The sequence below is a fragment of the Ostrea edulis genome, chromosome 1 (genome assembly GCF_947568905.1).
Source record: "Ostrea edulis chromosome 1, xbOstEdul1.1, whole genome shotgun sequence".
Lineage (NCBI taxonomy): Eukaryota > Metazoa > Mollusca > Bivalvia > Ostreida > Ostreidae > Ostrea > Ostrea edulis.
This window is the reverse complement of record NC_079164.1, coordinates 76727751-76745249: the sequence shown is the minus strand read 5'-3', so window position 1 is coordinate 76745249 and position 17499 is coordinate 76727751. Positions and strand designations below refer to the sequence as shown.

At 36.5% G+C, this 17499-nt stretch overlaps 1 protein-coding gene across 5 annotated transcripts in view; it reads left to right on the top strand.

The window, feature by feature from the left end:
* Nucleotides 1–16478, top strand: part of LOC125680756 (GRB10-interacting GYF protein 2-like) — a 34619-nt gene extending 18141 nt beyond the window's left edge. For 2 of the 5 annotated variants that reach the window (XM_048920521.2, XM_048920543.2), the window contains 15 exons: nucleotides 1248–1393; nucleotides 2731–2813; nucleotides 4408–4608; nucleotides 4814–4950; nucleotides 6323–6518; nucleotides 6871–6984; nucleotides 7412–7497; nucleotides 7588–7605; nucleotides 8138–8243; nucleotides 10385–10578; nucleotides 10740–10854; nucleotides 12528–12624; nucleotides 14201–14247; nucleotides 14429–14542; nucleotides 15195–16478. In XM_048920521.2, the coding sequence (XP_048776478.1) occupies nucleotides 1248–1393; nucleotides 2731–2813; nucleotides 4408–4608; nucleotides 4814–4950; nucleotides 6323–6518; nucleotides 6871–6984; nucleotides 7412–7497; nucleotides 7588–7605; nucleotides 8138–8243; nucleotides 10385–10578; nucleotides 10740–10854; nucleotides 12528–12624; nucleotides 14201–14247; nucleotides 14429–14542; nucleotides 15195–15398 (1858 nt within the window). In that variant the 3' untranslated portion in view covers nucleotides 15399–16478. Of the gene's footprint in view, nucleotides 1–1247; nucleotides 1394–2730; nucleotides 2814–4407; nucleotides 4609–4813; nucleotides 4951–6322; nucleotides 6519–6870; nucleotides 6985–7411; nucleotides 7498–7587; nucleotides 7606–8137; nucleotides 8244–10384; nucleotides 10579–10739; nucleotides 10855–12527; nucleotides 12625–14200; nucleotides 14248–14428; nucleotides 14543–15103 lie in introns of all 5 variants that reach the window. The other 3 variants (XM_048920535.2, XM_048920528.2, XM_056160992.1) reach the window with 3 other exon arrangements.
* Nucleotides 16479–17499: the final 1021 nt, after the last annotated feature.

Genomic DNA, 17499 nt, shown 5'->3' with positions numbered 1-17499 from the left:
CACTGACTTTAGGATCAAGGTACTCTTTGATGGGTGAGAGTGATTACCACCAGAACTTTGGTCCACAGGTGTAGGCACTCCAGGAGAGTGGGGCTCCTATTTATCTGTAGGGGGGCAGTGGTGTTAGATACATGGCTCCTACTAGCTCTGGCTTAACCCTTTAGCTCGAGTTGAGCACTAGACTGTTGTGTCAGAGGTCCCGGAGGAGATCCTTCACATAGACAACACAGTTCCTGTTAAATTAACAACTGATTAAAACGCTTTCAGATTGAAGTAAATTTCCATATTTGGACATGTCTAAAATGATGCTCACCAAAATGCCAAATATGGCTACAGAATGGCTGCACACCAAGATGTTGAATGGAATACCATATGCTTCTGTATTGGTTCTGAAAATTTATAGCCACTTGCATTTCATCTAATTTGGAAAAGGAAAACTACTTCTCTAGAACAGCTGACTGTCGTGTCATCGCACTGGACACCAATGTTTATCTAGTGGTATAGATCTGTTATTGTTTGGAGTCTGTGGTATTTCCACATGATAGGACCGTATCGCTTCTGATGGACATTTTTGAAAAAAAAATTACCTCTCTCCAAAGCAGCTTCATTCTACCAAGCTACATGTTATACAAAAGTGTTGTCTTATTAGTTGAAGATTAAATGTTGTAAACAGTACATTATATACTCCCCCTGTGAGAAGAGAGCAGCAGAAGTGTAATAAATGAAATTGGTCACTTGAATCAAACTTGAAGCCATCATGGGCAAACCCATTACCAAAAACCACCTTGTGAAATAATTTTCATTTTACAGAAGGCCTGGTCTTACATGAAGTGTTGTTACTTTCTAGAACAAGAAAATTTCAACATAAAGGAATAACTTCTGATTGCGATGGTGTGTTTGATATTATGACTGCAAATTACAATATTGACAACATTCCTTCTGTATGGTTGAAGTCAGAATTATTATTCAAGATCAGACGAGATCATGTTTTAATTCCTGCACTTTTGGAGTGACACTTGCTTTCATCAGACAAAATAGAACTGATGATTCTTGACTCTCGTGAGCACTGCTGTCACCTTTGGCCCCCTGTTTTGCTTATCACTGTTGTATTGGGAACATCATTAGATATAAGTACAGTGTATTTCAGTTGTTGTAATGGCTAGCGTTGGCAAGACAAGCAGATGCTTTATTTTTTCAGACATTTTTCTCAGTCTGTGAAGGCTTTGATTGGTTTTCCTTCATTACAGATCACCACCAACAGAGGCAGCCTCATTAAGCGATCACCCACCCACCTCATCTAGTCACCCCACATTTCATCGATCCATGTCTCAGCCCAGTGAATTACACACAGAGGATGGCTCCATCTGGGGCGGGGCTCAGGCAGTACCCCCAGGTAAGGTTAATTGTAACATCTGTAGGTAAAACTCAGTCGTTAGATGAATGATGAGACTGAGTGTAACCATAGTAATAGGAATGTAGTAGATGGGTCTCCTACTCAAAACTATAGAAAGGAAGTCTACATGTAAGTCAGCAGTTTGTTTTAGTATTTCCACATCATTTTGAGAAAGAAAACAAGCAGTCCCCAGTGGTGTTTTTAATTTACAAAGTACTAAGTGAATTTGAAAGAATTATGAGGCAACTTTTGGGCGCACCTTTGGCTTGATGCCTGTCTAGAGGCATACTCCCACTCCCGGAGATTTGGAAACCATAAGAAGCCATTTCCTGGATTTCAGACAAAAAATATCAGAAAAATTATGGTTTGTAAAATGTGTTTTTGAAGAAATAATTTTGTAGATGATACTTTCTGACATGATGGAGGATGAGCTATATAGACAGTTAACTTCTCTGATTTAGATTAGTTGTGTAAGTTTAATGAACTGTTAAGTATTCAGGTCTTTTTGGGCATGTCACAATTGTGCTGCATGTTGATGTTTTACCTATAGAAGTCTTCTGTCACCCAGCCTCAGGAGATCGTGATCTCTTTCAACCATACACAAATTACATGATTAAAAGCAATTTGGTTTTTTTTTTCTCTGCATTTAAATATTCAACTGCAGGATCAGCTACCATCAATTAATGTCTGATGCTCTGGCTGGACCACATTCTCTCTTCATGGCAATGAGCGTGTTTAAGTTTCAACATTGAAATTCATGTTAGTCTAATTAAAAAAAAAATTGTAAATTGGATTCAACTTACAGCTGTAAAAGGGATTTAAAAATGAAAATCCACTCGGACTAAATCATGGCTTTTTGGTCAAATGCCCCATTATTTTATTTTTAGATTGCTCGTATTGCATATCTTGCATATTAACTATGATAACATATATGCAATGAAAACAAAAGTAGGATTTCTATGATTTTCAATCATGATGCACCAAACTGAAATTGGGATCAATATGCTAAAATAAGGTAATGCACATTTATGATGAAACTGCAAATAAATGTCGAAAATAATCTTGATGCTTAGATAAGACTGTGATTATGTTTCATGAAAGAAAATTCAATTTCTTTTAAAATCTTTTGAAAGATTATTGTTCAAAGCAACTGGTGAATTTTGTCTCGAGTAAGATTGAGAAATTGTTGATAGCCGGCTCTTAAGGAGAACCGAGTCCCCAGTAAATCCAAAGAGACAGAGACTTCACTGTCATTAAACAGAATCAAACTGATCTAGTTCATCAAAGCATGGATGGTAATTCTGAAACTGACATACTGCATGTCTGTTGTATTTCAGGGACCAGTCCCAATAATGTGTGGGATGTGAGTCAACAACATTCACGATCTGCTCCAGACTTGGAACTAGAAAGAGCTAGAAAGGTATTTAATTCAGCAATAACAATTACTTTACAAACACTTTTACTTCAAACTTTATATTGAATGTACACATTCCTTGGGTTAAATTGGATAGCAACCCAACATGGTTATGGAAACAGGCAAACTTTATTGAAATTGCGAGTTTTCAGTTCAAATGAGGCTTTATCGCAATTCACCTTTGAATTAGAACGCTTTGGCCGATATAGTATTGCGTTGTGTGATGACACAATTGAATCTGTTTGTAATACAATTGCGAAATGCAAGAGAAGCTCTCATTGGTCCATATGTATAAGTCCGCCCAAATTCCCTTATACGGGAGTAGTCAGCATTTGAAAACATGACGGCCAGATGGAAACAAACTTCAGAGGAAGAAAGAGAAAAAGTTGTATTCTTGTGTTGTTGTCTCATAAATTTAATATCAGAAAAATTCCTAAAATATTTTCCTACTATACTTGTGTCCAAACATACCTTCAAATATTTAGTAAAGCCCCATACGACCCAAAAACTCGATCACAGCTTTTGATGATTTCGTTCGTAGACGTAGCCATGTTAGGTAGCCAGTCAATTCGAATCCTGGTTCATTTCCATACTGGCACAAAAGCGTCTAGATGTGTACTAATACCCCACAACTATTTTAGCTAAATAGTTTAAATAATATACCACCCCAGTCCTATTAAATGATAATTATTCAAATAGCTAAACTCACAGCAATGCGGCTTTCATTAGTCATGGGCGGCCGCGCTGGATGGTCTCCATCTAATGGGCTTATGTAGCATTTTCGTTAATCAAGAGCTTATTTTACCTTTACAAAAACTGGTACAAAAAATGTTTTAATTTCTATTAATTATTCGTGTTGATAATAAATGAAGAGCGAATACATAACTTACAACCAATTTTATGAATAGATACCAATAGCAAAAGTTCGAATTGACCGGCTACCTAACATGGCTACGTCAACAAACGAAATCATTTGAAGCTGCAAGTTTTCGGGTCGTGTGTGGCTTTAATGAATATTTGAAGGTATGTTTGGACACAGGTATATAGTAGGAAAATATGTTAAGATTTTTTTATATTGAGTTCATGAGACAGCAACACAAGAATACACCGATTTTGTGACCCGTAAATCGAAACTTTCTATAAGAGGTGGATCTTTTCAGAGAGCTATGTACAGTTCTCCAGCTACACTGAATCCGCTCGAGAAAGTGGGTGGGCTGTAATCGGCCAATGAAAACTTTTGATGTATTACATCAAACATGTCATTCAAATTGTTCAATCGTCTCATTCAACGCAATACTATATCGGGTAAAGCGTTCTAATTCAAAGGTGAATTGCGATAACAAGTGTAGTGAGAAAATATATGTATATTAGGAATTGTATAATACTGGTGATGTAAGAATACAAAGATACAAGACGTGAATCATGCTCAGAAAAGTTGCTCTGTAAATCTTTACAATGGATGGATCATTATTGCTGAGGTCAATATGAATTCTTTTTTCTCCATAGAACTATACACTCATATGAATAAGAGTGCAAATGGCTATAAAGCAGTAGCTTTGGTCCATACTACATTTCAATTTGATTTTTATTATTTTTGAAGGAAAAGGAGGAAGTGGAGTTGCTGAGAAAGAGACAGGAAGAGGAAGTGAAGCGTAAACAAGAAGAAGTGAAACGTAAACAGGAGGAGTTCATGAAACAGCAAGAGGACTTGCGTAAACAGCAACTAGAAATCCAGAGACAGAAGGAGGAGATGGAGAGACAACGAGAAGAACTGGAGAGACAGAAAATCCTGGAACTACAGGTATGGCCAGTTCAAGGTCACTGATCAGCAGGTGCTCTAATTCAATAATGGTTTTAATTCTGCTCTATCATAACATGTCAATATAACTATGTCGATTTGTAGTCTGTACAAGATGTTATTTTTAGCTCAAAGTTTCATTTCTTGAAAAAAACATGTCATGCTCCTAGTTTTCTCTGATGACTTGATAAACATTTTTGTTACATAGAAACTTGAAGAAAACCGACGGAAAGAGGATGAAGTCAGGAGGAGACAGGAGGAAGAGGAGAGAGTTAAACAACAGAGAGAGGAGGAACAGAGGAAGCAGAGGGTGGAGGAACAGAGGAAAAAAGAGGAGGAAATGAGGTCAGGGTCAACATATGTTATAAATGATGTAGTAAGTGGGTCATGCTGGGGTCTTTAACATAAAGGAGGAGTCGGGTACTAGACTTGTCAGTGTGTTAAGAAGATGAATTGGGAGTCTGTGTCTTAATTCAGTCTCAAACTGAAATAAATCAATCTCCTAAACCTTGTAATCTCAAACTGAAATAAATCAATCTCCTAAACCTTGTAATCTCAAGCTGATATAAAATCCGTCTGTGTCCTAAACCTTGTAAGGGCTGTTCCAGAAATGATCAAATGGGGGGGTCGGGCGGCAAATGATATTTTTTTGTGTGGGTGGTGGTATTTTTTCATATTTTAATTGGTCCGTGGTGGGATTGTTAATAAAATATTTATTATGGGTAGTGGGTAGTTTCTATTGTTTTATTTTGTGCTACGTGGGTGTTGAGTTTTCAGAATATTTTTATTGTCGCTCTTGTCGTGTTGGTTACAAAACGTCGGAGGGAAAATTGAAAACGTCCTTTCGAAATGCTGCTTTCGAAATCGAAAATAACATAGAACTATTCGAGTTGTCGCTCTTTGCAGCGCATAACTTTCCATTACGGCACTCTTCAAATTAGAGATGGGTTTAATAGGGTCCCTTTGGACGTGATGCATGATGGCGGCGAACTCTGTTCTGTAGATTATTACAGTTTACAGTGCATCGATTTTGGGAATATTTTGAAACCAATAGGTATTCCGTTTTCTAATAAAAATAGGCAAACCATAGTTGATTTATACGAGGGTACCGATGCGTTATATTTATCAGTAGGTGTGATGGTGATATAGAGGCCTTCGGGCGCGGGCTCCATTAGAAGACGAACGATTCGTGGAAAAACATATCCATACCCATTTCATGATAATAGCATCGTTTGGACTCCCAAATCTTTCCAACATTCCCGCCATAGATGCCTTTGATTGTTGATGTGACATCGTTTCTTCAGAACTACTGTGATACAATGTCGCACAGGCATTACCGCGTCATTGACTAGAATGTTTGTCCCGAAAACCTCGCGAGATTTGTACCGTTTTCATTTATAAAAATATTTTTGTGGTGGGTCTGGTTAGTTGTTTTTTTTTATTAGATGGATCATGGGGTAATTTTTTATTTTTTTTTATGGGTGCTTGGTATATACAAAAGGTGCCTCCCGACCCCCCCATGTATTTATTTCTGGAATAGCCCTAATCTGAAACTGAAATAACACTGGGGATATTAAAGCCGTCTGTATCCTAAATCTTGTAATTTCAAACTGAAATGTCACTGGGATATTAAATCTGTCTGTATCCTAAATCTTGTGGTCTTGAACTGAAATATCACTGGGATATTAAAGTCGTCTGTATTTTGTGATGTTGATAGGCAAAGAGAGTTGAAGAGACAGGAGGAGCTACAGAGACATCAACAGGAAATGTTACGGCAACAGGAACAGAGGAAACGAGAGCTAGAAGAATTAGAAAAACAAAAACAACTGGAGGTTCAGCGACGTCAGGAACAGCAAAGACAACAACAGGAAGCCTTGAAGAAACTCCAGCAGGAACAACTTGCCAACATTCAGGTAAAAACATGCACCCCCTGCAAGTGTGAAATAATCACAGGTGGAAAGATATGAGATATCTAGCAGGTACTATTATCCCTCGTACCTGTGAATCTACATGTACATGTACACCCCTCTCTCAAGAAAAATAATATGTAATGAAAATAAATTAACAGCTGCTTGGCATAGAAGATTGAAGAGGAATGACCTGCCATTATGCAGGCAAACATACCTTCCCTCTTCTCAAACATCTTGCTCTTGAACATGCAGATATAGCTTTTGGATTGAAAAAAGAACAAGTTCAAACTAGATGCAATAAGAGGATGAAACAAATTTATGTTTAGACCTTTTTACTGAAGTGATTGTTTTACAGTTGCCCTCTCATGCTCAGTGGGGAAGTCAGCCTGTCACCCAATCTCCACAAAAGACCAGGTCGCTGTTAGAGATACAGGAACAGGAAGAGAGGGAACGACGGGAAAAAGAGGAGGTAAGAGTGAGAGAAAGGTGGAGGTTAGAGTGAGAGAAAGGTGGAGAATTACAGGAAAAAGAGGAGGTTGGAGTGAGAGAAGGTTGGAGAAATGCTAGAGAAGATGGGGAAGGTTACATAGAGTGAAAGATATATTGAGAAAATACAAGTTACATAGAATGAGATAGAAACAAATAAGACAAACAGTATGCGAGAAAGAAAATAAGGATTACATAGTGAGAAAGAAAAAATGGGTTAGAGAGAGAGAGAGAGAGAGAGAGATTGAAAAAGTATAAGAAAGAGCTGAGAAAAATGTGGTCCAGGAAGTGAATTTAAAAATACATTAGATAAAGATCCTTATATTGTTTGCTCTATATAGAGTTGTGTTTACTATCTCAACAGAATAAGAATGATCTGATAATATACTGAAGAGTTTGTTCATGTCTAGATACAGAGGAGACTGGAAAATGAACGCCAACAGCTGATTGCCATACAACAACAACAACAGCAACAAAAGTCATGGTCCAGTCAAATGTAAGTCACAGTCCCAGCTAACTGACCAACTGACCTAATTTATAAGCTTCATCTTCTGTCAATGGATTATCATGCCTTGTTTATCTGTAGTTTGCTAGAGACAGTCAGGTAATATAACTGGAGTGATTGCTTGTGTTGGTATTGTGGTCTGTTCCTCTAGATTGTCATGTGCTGTAACATCTTGTTTATTAAACAGTTTCTGACACGTATGGGAAAACATTTGGTGTTTTCTATTAATTACTTACCAAATTAAAATTCTGCTAATTTTATGAAGTAATTCTGCTAATTTTATGAAGTAATTCTGCTAATTTTATGAAGTAACAACAAAAGATGAAAACAAAACAAAAACACTGTAGAAATTTTCAGCATACTTTCCATCATTATAAAATCAATGAGGTCAAGTGATTGCTGATATGTATCTTTTATTATACATGTATATAAAGTGCAAAACAAAACAAAAACACTGTAGAAATTTTCAGTATACTTTTCATCATTATAAAATCAATGAGGTCAAGTGATTGCTGATATGTATCTTTTTCCCTGAAATTGAAATTTCATTTTTATCATACTCTGTACATGAAAATAAAGTGCAACACTATAAAGGTCTAATATGAGGATTATGTATTTCAATTGTTTATAGATTTCCAAGCCAGCAACAGAGTACAAAAACATTAATAGAAATCCAGGAAGAACAGAGACAGCTGGAGGAGGACAAACAACGAAAACAACAGCAGAGTCAGGCCAAGGTAAATATTGATATGATTATCATAACCAGAAAGTTACCAAGAACTGGCAACAGCAGTCAGGCCAAGGTAAATATTGATATGACTGTCATAACCAGGAAATTACCATATTACACTCATTAATTTCAATATCTAGACAATCTGTTTGTTCTTTGCTTTTGTAGTTGAGTTTTATGCCATTTTGTATTTTTTAATTCATTTTTATATATAGATACAGTCAAACTTGTCTTAACAACCACTTAAAATCAGCGGCTACTCCCCAACGATCATCGGTCACTCTCAATCCATCATTCCCCCCCCCCCCCCGATGATTATTCCTATATATTTGTACTGGAATAAATGACCACCTGTGTAACGCAGCCACTCAAATCGTCACCCAACACATTAATTTCACTGTAATAGGTGGCCATTTTGTCCAACGACACGGTTTTATCATGTGATATTATACATGAGTTAATCAGCTGTGATGATAGCTGATTGTTTTGAAAACACACATTCACTTGGGTAATTAAATACTGGTCAGTTTACCTGAAGCTATTTTACAGATTTGTGTTCAACTTCAATATTCTGTACTCTGTTATCCTCGTTTGTCATTTTTAACACATTGTCGAAATGGGTTCGCGGAATGTAAATCAGAAAGTTTTAATTTGTCTGAAAAAGTTAAAGTGCTTGATCGGATAAAAAAGGTATATCTTCTCGCAAGATTGCAGCAGAATTAAAAATGTTGGCAAGACTCAGATCAACAATGTTTTGAAAAGAAAAGCAGAATATCTGGAGGATTTTGAAAATAATGTGGACTCAGAAAGAAAACGGCGGCGACACATTACGGGAAATGAATGTATATATGTATGATCAGTATTCTTATGAAATTCATCTTATTTTACTCTTTGAAGGGTAATAAAGTTTATAACTTGTTCATATATTGATTGACTGGCTGTTTACAAGGCAAACTCAGTGATTGGGAAGGTCATGCACCCTGCGCCATAGTCCCATTCCGGTGAAAATTGGCGCATTAAATTATTTAATCCATGCACCAAAGTGCGCATTCATTATTGATAATAACTTCCGGTTTTTTTTCTCTAGAAGTGAATTGGGTATGACTTACTTATTTTTTGTACTTTCATTTTTAATTCCTACATGTATGTATTCTGATACACCGAATCTCATTGATTGAAGCAATACAAATCAAAATAGATAACCAATAAAGTATTTCCTCTTACACCACATCTCATCATGTCTTCTTATGCTTATTCTTTAGCGTTTAAGCTTCGGAAGTCAAAGGACATATATAGAAACAACAGAAAGTGAAAATAAAATAATGAAAAAAAATGAGAGACCGTCTTCAAATACCAATACCGATAAAAGCAATTATACCTTTGAGAAGGGGACATTGAAACAAAGAAGAAACATTTTCAAGAGCTGTGGAAAAGATCGTGGTCATGGTTCAGTTTCAATTAAAACAATAATGTTCCACTGCTCATTTGCTATTTATTGAAAATGGCCATTCAAAATATGTTGATGGCCCATTAAATCTGAAAATGGCCCATTGAAAACTGGTAGCGTCGGGCCATAGTCCCATAGGCCATTTTGGCCTTCCCAATCACTGCAAACTGGAATAAGTGGGCATTTTCATAACTTCCCTAAGGCGGCCTCTTAAAACAAGTTTTACTGTATATATCAAACAACTCATGCAACATCATCCGAAGATTTTTTCAGTTTTAAAAATGATTAAAAACAGAGATGGAAAACCTGTCTGCCATATTGAATTTTGAAAATTTTGGCATAAGAACCAAAGGATTAATTTTCTAAAGTCGTCCTGGTAAGTGTTCCAAAACATATTAAAAGATTATTGCCTCATTATGTATATTCCAAATCATGGGAGGTCAGGATAAATGTTGACATGATTATTGCACCAGTAAGTATATCAAATACCCAATAAGTATTGATATTGTGATACAGCAGCTATCGACATTAACGGCTCCTGTAAGTATTCCAAATGCCCAATAAGTATTGATATCATGATGCAGTTAAATCAAATTATGATAATGGAAAGAAGACCAAGACTAATCCAGAAAATTTAAAAAAGATTATATGCTTATTAAAAGTCGGGAGTATTATCTGTTATTAAAAATGTCTCTTTTCAGCAAAACTTGAGTCTCGGGGCAGCCAGTGCTTGGGGAGGGGGTGTAACATCCTCCTCTCACTGGGCCAGTGAGGGGGCGTGGGGGAATGCCACCCGTCAATCATCCATGGCTAACAGCAGTGCCAGTAACGGAGCTGGCTCACTTGGATTCTGGGATGATGCTATTATATCCTCTAAACGAGCAACCAAACAAAGGTAAGCTTATAATTTCTATCTCATCAGTGTATGTAAGAAAATCACTGTTAACAGGAGATTGATGAGCAGACCACCCTAAATGTGAAAAGCTCATCTTCATTGAAGATGTTTGTTTGTGTCCTTAACTGATGCATTGATTAATGGAGAGGGCTTATTTACAGTAATCAGGGAGGAGTAACTACTGAGTTTCCCACCTTAAAGGGACAGCCTCAGCAGAAAGCTCCGCCCACAACACAGTCTAATAAAGGAAAACCCTCGAAACGAGGCAAAGAGGAGGTATGTATAAAAAAAATCCCTACCCACAATACAATTTGATAAAGGTAAACTCTCAAAACGACGTAAAGGGGAGTTATGTATAAAAATCCCTACCCACAATACAGTCTAATAATTCTAATGTTATTTATTACAATTGGGGGGGGTATACTGGAATCGGGTTGTCTGTCCGTCCGTCTGTAGACGCAATGGTTTCCGGGCTCTAAAGCATTATCCTTTCCACCTACCGTCACCATATCATATATATGGACTACCCATGGGATGAAGATTTGGGGTCAAAGGTCAAGCACACTGGACATTCATTGAAGTAGCAATATGGTTTCCGGGCTCTAAAGCATTATCCTTTCCACCTACAGTCACCATATCATACATATGGACTACCAATGGAATGAAGATGTTCCCTATCGATTTTGGGGTCAAAAGGTCAAAGGTCAAGCACACTGGACATTCATTGAAGTAGCAATATGGTTTCCGGGCTCTAAAGCGTTTTCCTTTCCACCTACAGTCACCATATCATACATATGGACTACCCATGGAATGAAGATGTTCCCTATCGATTTTGGGGTCAAAAGGTCAAAGGTCACGCACACTGGACATCGAAGTAGCAATATGGTTCGGTTTGTCATGCCATTTGTTTTTTACACTCAGAAAAGAGGTAGTTTATACCTATTACCAACACCCTTTGGGAGATTGGGGTAAGCGGGGGGTATTCTTAGTGAGCATTGCTCACAGTACCTCTTGTTAAGTTTGTGAGTAAGATGTCCAGAGTTTACACATCAATAAATTCTTCAAAAAGAATGTTTAATCCTATAAAAAAAGGTAAACTCTCAAAATTAGGCAAAGAAGAGGTATACATGTATAAAAGTCCCTACCCACAATAGTGTCTAAGAAAGGAAAACTCTCAAAATTTGATAATGGGAATGAATGTATAGAAGTCCTCCCCCCTCCCACCCCCACCCACCCACCCACCCTAATTAAGGGAAGCCTATGTAAATGAGAGTCTCATTCAGCAATCTTCATATGGTGTTCCATTGACCACATTGCTTTTCTGTGAAATAGATGTTTTCATTTCTGGGGAATAGATGTGAATGTATTTTTTAAAAATATTTCCAAAATTAATACACATAAGTACTTAATTGGGGATTGAAGTTATTGTTAATACTAGCCTTTGAGATGTATAATAATAATTGTGTAATCAAGCATATTAACATAATTGTCAATTTGTACTGCACTTGTTTCAGGTTCAATTCATTGCATTTATTACTATTCATCTATGAAATACAAGAATAGTGACATTGTTTGTGGATTGAAGATTATTTTCAACTAGTAATGTATTGAAGTAGCCTTAAGGTAATAGGGGTCGTTGAGTCCAGATTTGTAAGTGAAAACTCCAAACATATATATGCCTTTTATAATTGATATCCATCTGAATCAAATAGTTTCTACTACCAAATTTTGCTTACATAGCAATTAAGATACCCTTAATCTTTAGCACGACTTCACAGTTTACACTTCATCCTTAGAGATTGTATCCATAAAAAATGCAGATCGTCAGTGATGTCTGAACCAAAAAAAAACACATCTAAAAACCGGTAATTTCTTTTGCAGCCTGATATCTTTGACGCAAGGTCTAGTTGATTTGTTGTTTTAAGTTTTGATTCTTTTATTTACCTCAGGAAGCAGTCCAGAGATTGTTTCAGGGAAGTGGGCCAGGGGATGATTTTTCTCAATGGTGTGACAAGGCCCTGAAGGCTCTCAATACATCAGTAGACAGTAAGTCATTAAATATATCATAGGTTAAAACTACAATCAATATACAATAGACAGTTCCTTATTGTTATAAAGTTATGGTCAGCAGCCAAAAGACATCTCATTATTGTTAAGACTCCGCCTATCGGCAGGAGTCCTATAATGGGCATCCTTTGCGTGCATTCATACATGCTTGCATTGACAGTTTTTTTAGGTCACCTGAGTAAACTCAGGTGACCTATTGGAATTGGTTTGTGTCCGGCGTTGTGGGACGTGCATCATTTGTTAACAACTTCTTTCCAGAAACTACTGGGCCAATCTTGACCAAATTTGATGTGTAGCATCTGTAGGTGAAGGAGATCGAAAATTGTAAATTTCATGACCCCCCACCCTAAGGGGCCTTAATTTTGGGGAGAAACTGTAGAATTTATGTATTTCTTTAAAACTCTTCTTCTTTACTCCTGGGCATCTAGCAGAGAAAGTGAGTGTATAGTAATGATGAGCAAAGAAGCTTCTACTAAAATTGTAAATTTCATGATCCCCCGCCCCAGGTAGGGGTTCTGGCCCCAGGTAGGGGTTCTGACCCCAAGGTGGGGCCAAACTTACTATATATAGTGTTTATGTGTAAAACACTTGAATAACATCTTCTTTAGTGTGATTGATACTAAATAGAAACTAAATGGATATCTAGAAAGAGCAGCCAGTCCTTTACCAAGATTGTAAATTTGATGATCCCTGGGGTAGGGGTTCTGACCTAAGGGTGGGGCCAAACTTAGTATATGATATTTATGTGTAAGTTTGCTGATACTGTATAAAATCTAAATGCATACTTGGGAATAGCAGAAAAGGAGGTACAAAAAGTGGCAAATTTTACAACCCAGGGTTTTGACTCTAGGATGGGTTCAAATTAGTCATATCTTTTAATGTTTTAATGTTAATACACCTATTATATTAGGTAAAGCCTTTCATCAGTGTATGCACTTTTGAGGGCATTGAAATTTTAAGAACACATCTTGTTTTATACTGTTGGTGAACATTAGAATTTAGCTTAGATATTCAGAACAGGAATTTTTTTCTAGGTTTCATAGCCCTTGGGAATAGTGACACTTTTTCGCTAATACTCAGGTGACCGATAAGGCCTGTGTGCCTCTTGATTTTTTTTTTTTTTTTTTTTTTTTTTTTTTTATTATACATTTTTGTGCTATCCCTGCAGTAATTGAATTGAAATCTATTCATTAACTTGTATATGGGTTTCTGATTAAATTTGATTTTGGGCTTTTTTTTTTCTTTCTTTCTGTTTTTTTTTTTTTTTTAATTTTTTTGAAAGAGTTATTGACCTTAAACTTAGAAAAACTCAGGAATTTGACAGTTTTCCAGACTATTTTTGGCATTTATTGCAGTTCATGAATTTAATAATGTTATACATGAACTCACATCATTGGATTAAAGATCAAGTTTTGAATATCTTGCCCTATTTCAAAATTATTATGGACAAATAATGCCTTTGTACAAAGGAATGTCCTTTCCTGATGCTTGTCATCTCGGTGATATCCAGTTGTTACAAATGTGTTGGAGATAATATGTTCTCACTCATTTACAGTTCCTACTTTTGTGGCATTTTTGAAAGAAGTGGAATCCCCTTATGAGGTAAGACAACCAAATTCTGATCCTTTACATGTATGATTTATGATTTACAAAGAACATTGTACAATATGTAGCTAAAGGTTACATGTTCATTCATTTCAAGTGAATATACAGCCCGAGTGCACCCAAAATAATATTGACATTTAAATCTGGCATGTAAACACTATAATGTGTGTGATTGTAGGTATACGACTATGTGCGAGTGTATGTTGGGGAATCCAAAGGTGCACAGGACTTTGCTAAACAATTTCTGGAGAAACGGAGCCAGAGACGCAACAAAGCAAGGCAGCCAGTGGAGGTAAGGGGAGGGTGTTATAAAATTTACCTGTACCAAAAAAAAAAAAAATCGCGAATCAAATTATAATGAATGTAGTTTAGGTAAAGCACAAAGATTTTTTCAGTAGAGGACATACTACATCAAGTGAATGGGGTCACCGTATTGTGGTCAAATCAGTTGAAAATCATAATCAACAGTATTAGTTAACTTGAAGCAACTGATGACCAGCCGATAATCCAATTGGTAACTATTTGTCTTGAATTGGTATTAGGGGATATATAGGGGAAAATCTTTTAAAAGTCTTTTACTGTAGAACAATAGTGCCATGTTGAGTCATATTAATATGCAAGCATCTCCAGGTAGTTCAGATTCAAGTTTGTTCAAATTGTGGCCCCTAGGCATAGGTAGGGGCCACAACAGGAGATCAAAGTTTTTCATGGGAATGTATCCAAAAAAATCTTTTAAAAATTTCATTTCAATATCTTCTGAAGTATTTAAGGTAGGGCTGGAACTTATAGTTATAAGTACCAAGGATGAAAATGAAACAAACCTTAAAATGATGTTCACATTTTTTCTTTGAAGGGGGTAATAATGAAAGTGAAAACCGAATGAAGCTCCGATACAATGTCAGTTTGAAGAGGTGATTTCATTGCTCTATGTTATCGTTTCATAGGACAGTATTTGGGGCCCCGCCCCCGCACGAGATTTCCGTCAATCCAGCGGAAACCAGTACAGCGAATCAGACTCGCAGAAAGCCAAAGGAAAGAAGAAAAAGAAGATGCAGAAAATCGACAGCAGCATTCTGGGATTTACCTGTGCTGCTGACCCCGATCGTATCAACGTTGGTGAAATCGAGGCCGATGGCACACCCAAGTGAGATGTTCTGTCAGGGAATTATGGGGAAAATCGGCAACAGAAATTGTGTAATATTTTATGGTGACAACAATTTCTTTAATTTGTGAGAATCTGGTGGTAGTTTGACATTATTGGCTTTTAATGCGCTGTACTGGGTATGTCATAACGAAGTGATTGGGGCCCAGAGGTCAAGCAGTCAGTCCCCGATACAGCAACCAGATACTGACCACTGGTCACAATTCTTTACAGAAAACATTGTTTTAGCATATCACACCTGACAACCTGTCTCTATTCTGTTTTATTTTGTGTTTTAAAGGTCTCTCTGACCAGTTGTATTTTTTTACTATCAGTTCCTAAGCTTCGGTCTTTGAAAAACTTTTCAATTCCCAAAGAAAATTGTATCTTTAGCTACATATATGAACAAGTAATAGGTCAAAATTATTTTCAACATCAATGATGAGTTTTTGTATACCATCTTCAAAATTGATTCAACATATCAATGAAATTATCACAGAAAATATATATTGATTGTGAAATATGTTTATAAACCATAGAAAGCATGTTTCAACTCCCATTTTCAAATCTGTGCAATATTTTGATATAGAAAATCATGCTTTGATATTTTACTGACAAAGAATTTTAATCAGGTATTAAGTGTAAAATGATTTCTGAGGATTTCATATAATATATATGTTTTTCTCCAGTTCAATATGCTATTGAAGCATCTTAATCCAATACTTCCTTCCCTGACTAGAAAGTACAATTTTTCTCATTCAAACTGTGATATTGAAGGAAGCTGATTTTGAATGTTAAGATAGCATTATATGACAACCTCAAAATACTCGTATTAAAGAAAAATAAGTATGTGGTCATTAAAGTGAAATCACAATCAAAATGGATTCTGACAATGTTAAGCTACATGTATAATGTTGACACTGTGTAAATGATCTATTGAGGGCTTACCTTGAGAGAGTAAATGCCCATTGTTACAAGAGTTGATAATGATTATCTGATCTGGAGGGTATTAAAAGGCCTGAAGGCCCGGCTGATGTCAATCCGGACCAGGGAGTTCAAAAAGTTCAATAAAAAGAATTGAAACATTTCTGTAGTTTTATGTCTTAATCATGAATTTAACAGATATTGGGGTTTGCGAGTCAATGCCTGGCCGTACCATTGCTGGGGAGAAGATTTTCATAGGGTCATTGACTTGGTACAGAAATGTGTTGAAGGTTTGTGCTGACATAATGTTATCAACTGTTTATCTCATCGAATCAGTCCGTGGGACACATCCCAGACCTATATACAAAGGAAACTTGTGTTTAAATGCTGGGGATAAAATACAACGCAACCGAATTATGGCTTTGTACGTGAATCATGAAATGAGTACGTTTTTGAACAAGAAAGGAGACAAATATCGCATAGAGAAGGAAAAAAAGTCCTATTCTGGAAAGAAAAACCGATTGGATGACTAAATATTTCACATATATATATATCTGACTCGAATTGCAAATGGAGTTATAATCACTCCATTTTAAGTATACTTCCCCCCTTGTAAAACATACCCTCCATTACAATTATACTTCGACCCCATTATAAGAATATTTCAACCTTTGTAAAACATACCCCCATTGTAAATATGCTAAGACCTAGCTATTAAACATATCTCCATTGATCTTGAGTGTTTTATTTTGGTAATTTTACAGATATATCTTATAATTTTTTAAGTCTTTGAGTAATTTGTTTTATTTAAGGTGCTCTATAAATTTGTGGGGATCCGGTTCAGAACAGATGCTCCGTACCTCTTGTTTGTCGTAAGACTTAGAGGCGACTTAATGGGGTGGTCCTTCAGATGATGCCGCAAAAACCAAAGTCCCGTGTCACAGTAGAGATCCCTCCCTGCTCAAAGGCCCATAAACTCCGAGCACAGGTCTAAATTTTGCAGCCCTTCACCTACAATGTTGACTTCTACATATGAGTGAAAACTTGTGAAGTGGGACGGTAAACAATATACGATCAGTCAATATTGTAATTATACTTCGACCTAGCTATTAAATATACCCCCATTATCAATCTAATTAAAATTAGATGTTGGATCCGCTCACAAACAAAAGTACTCGAGCGGA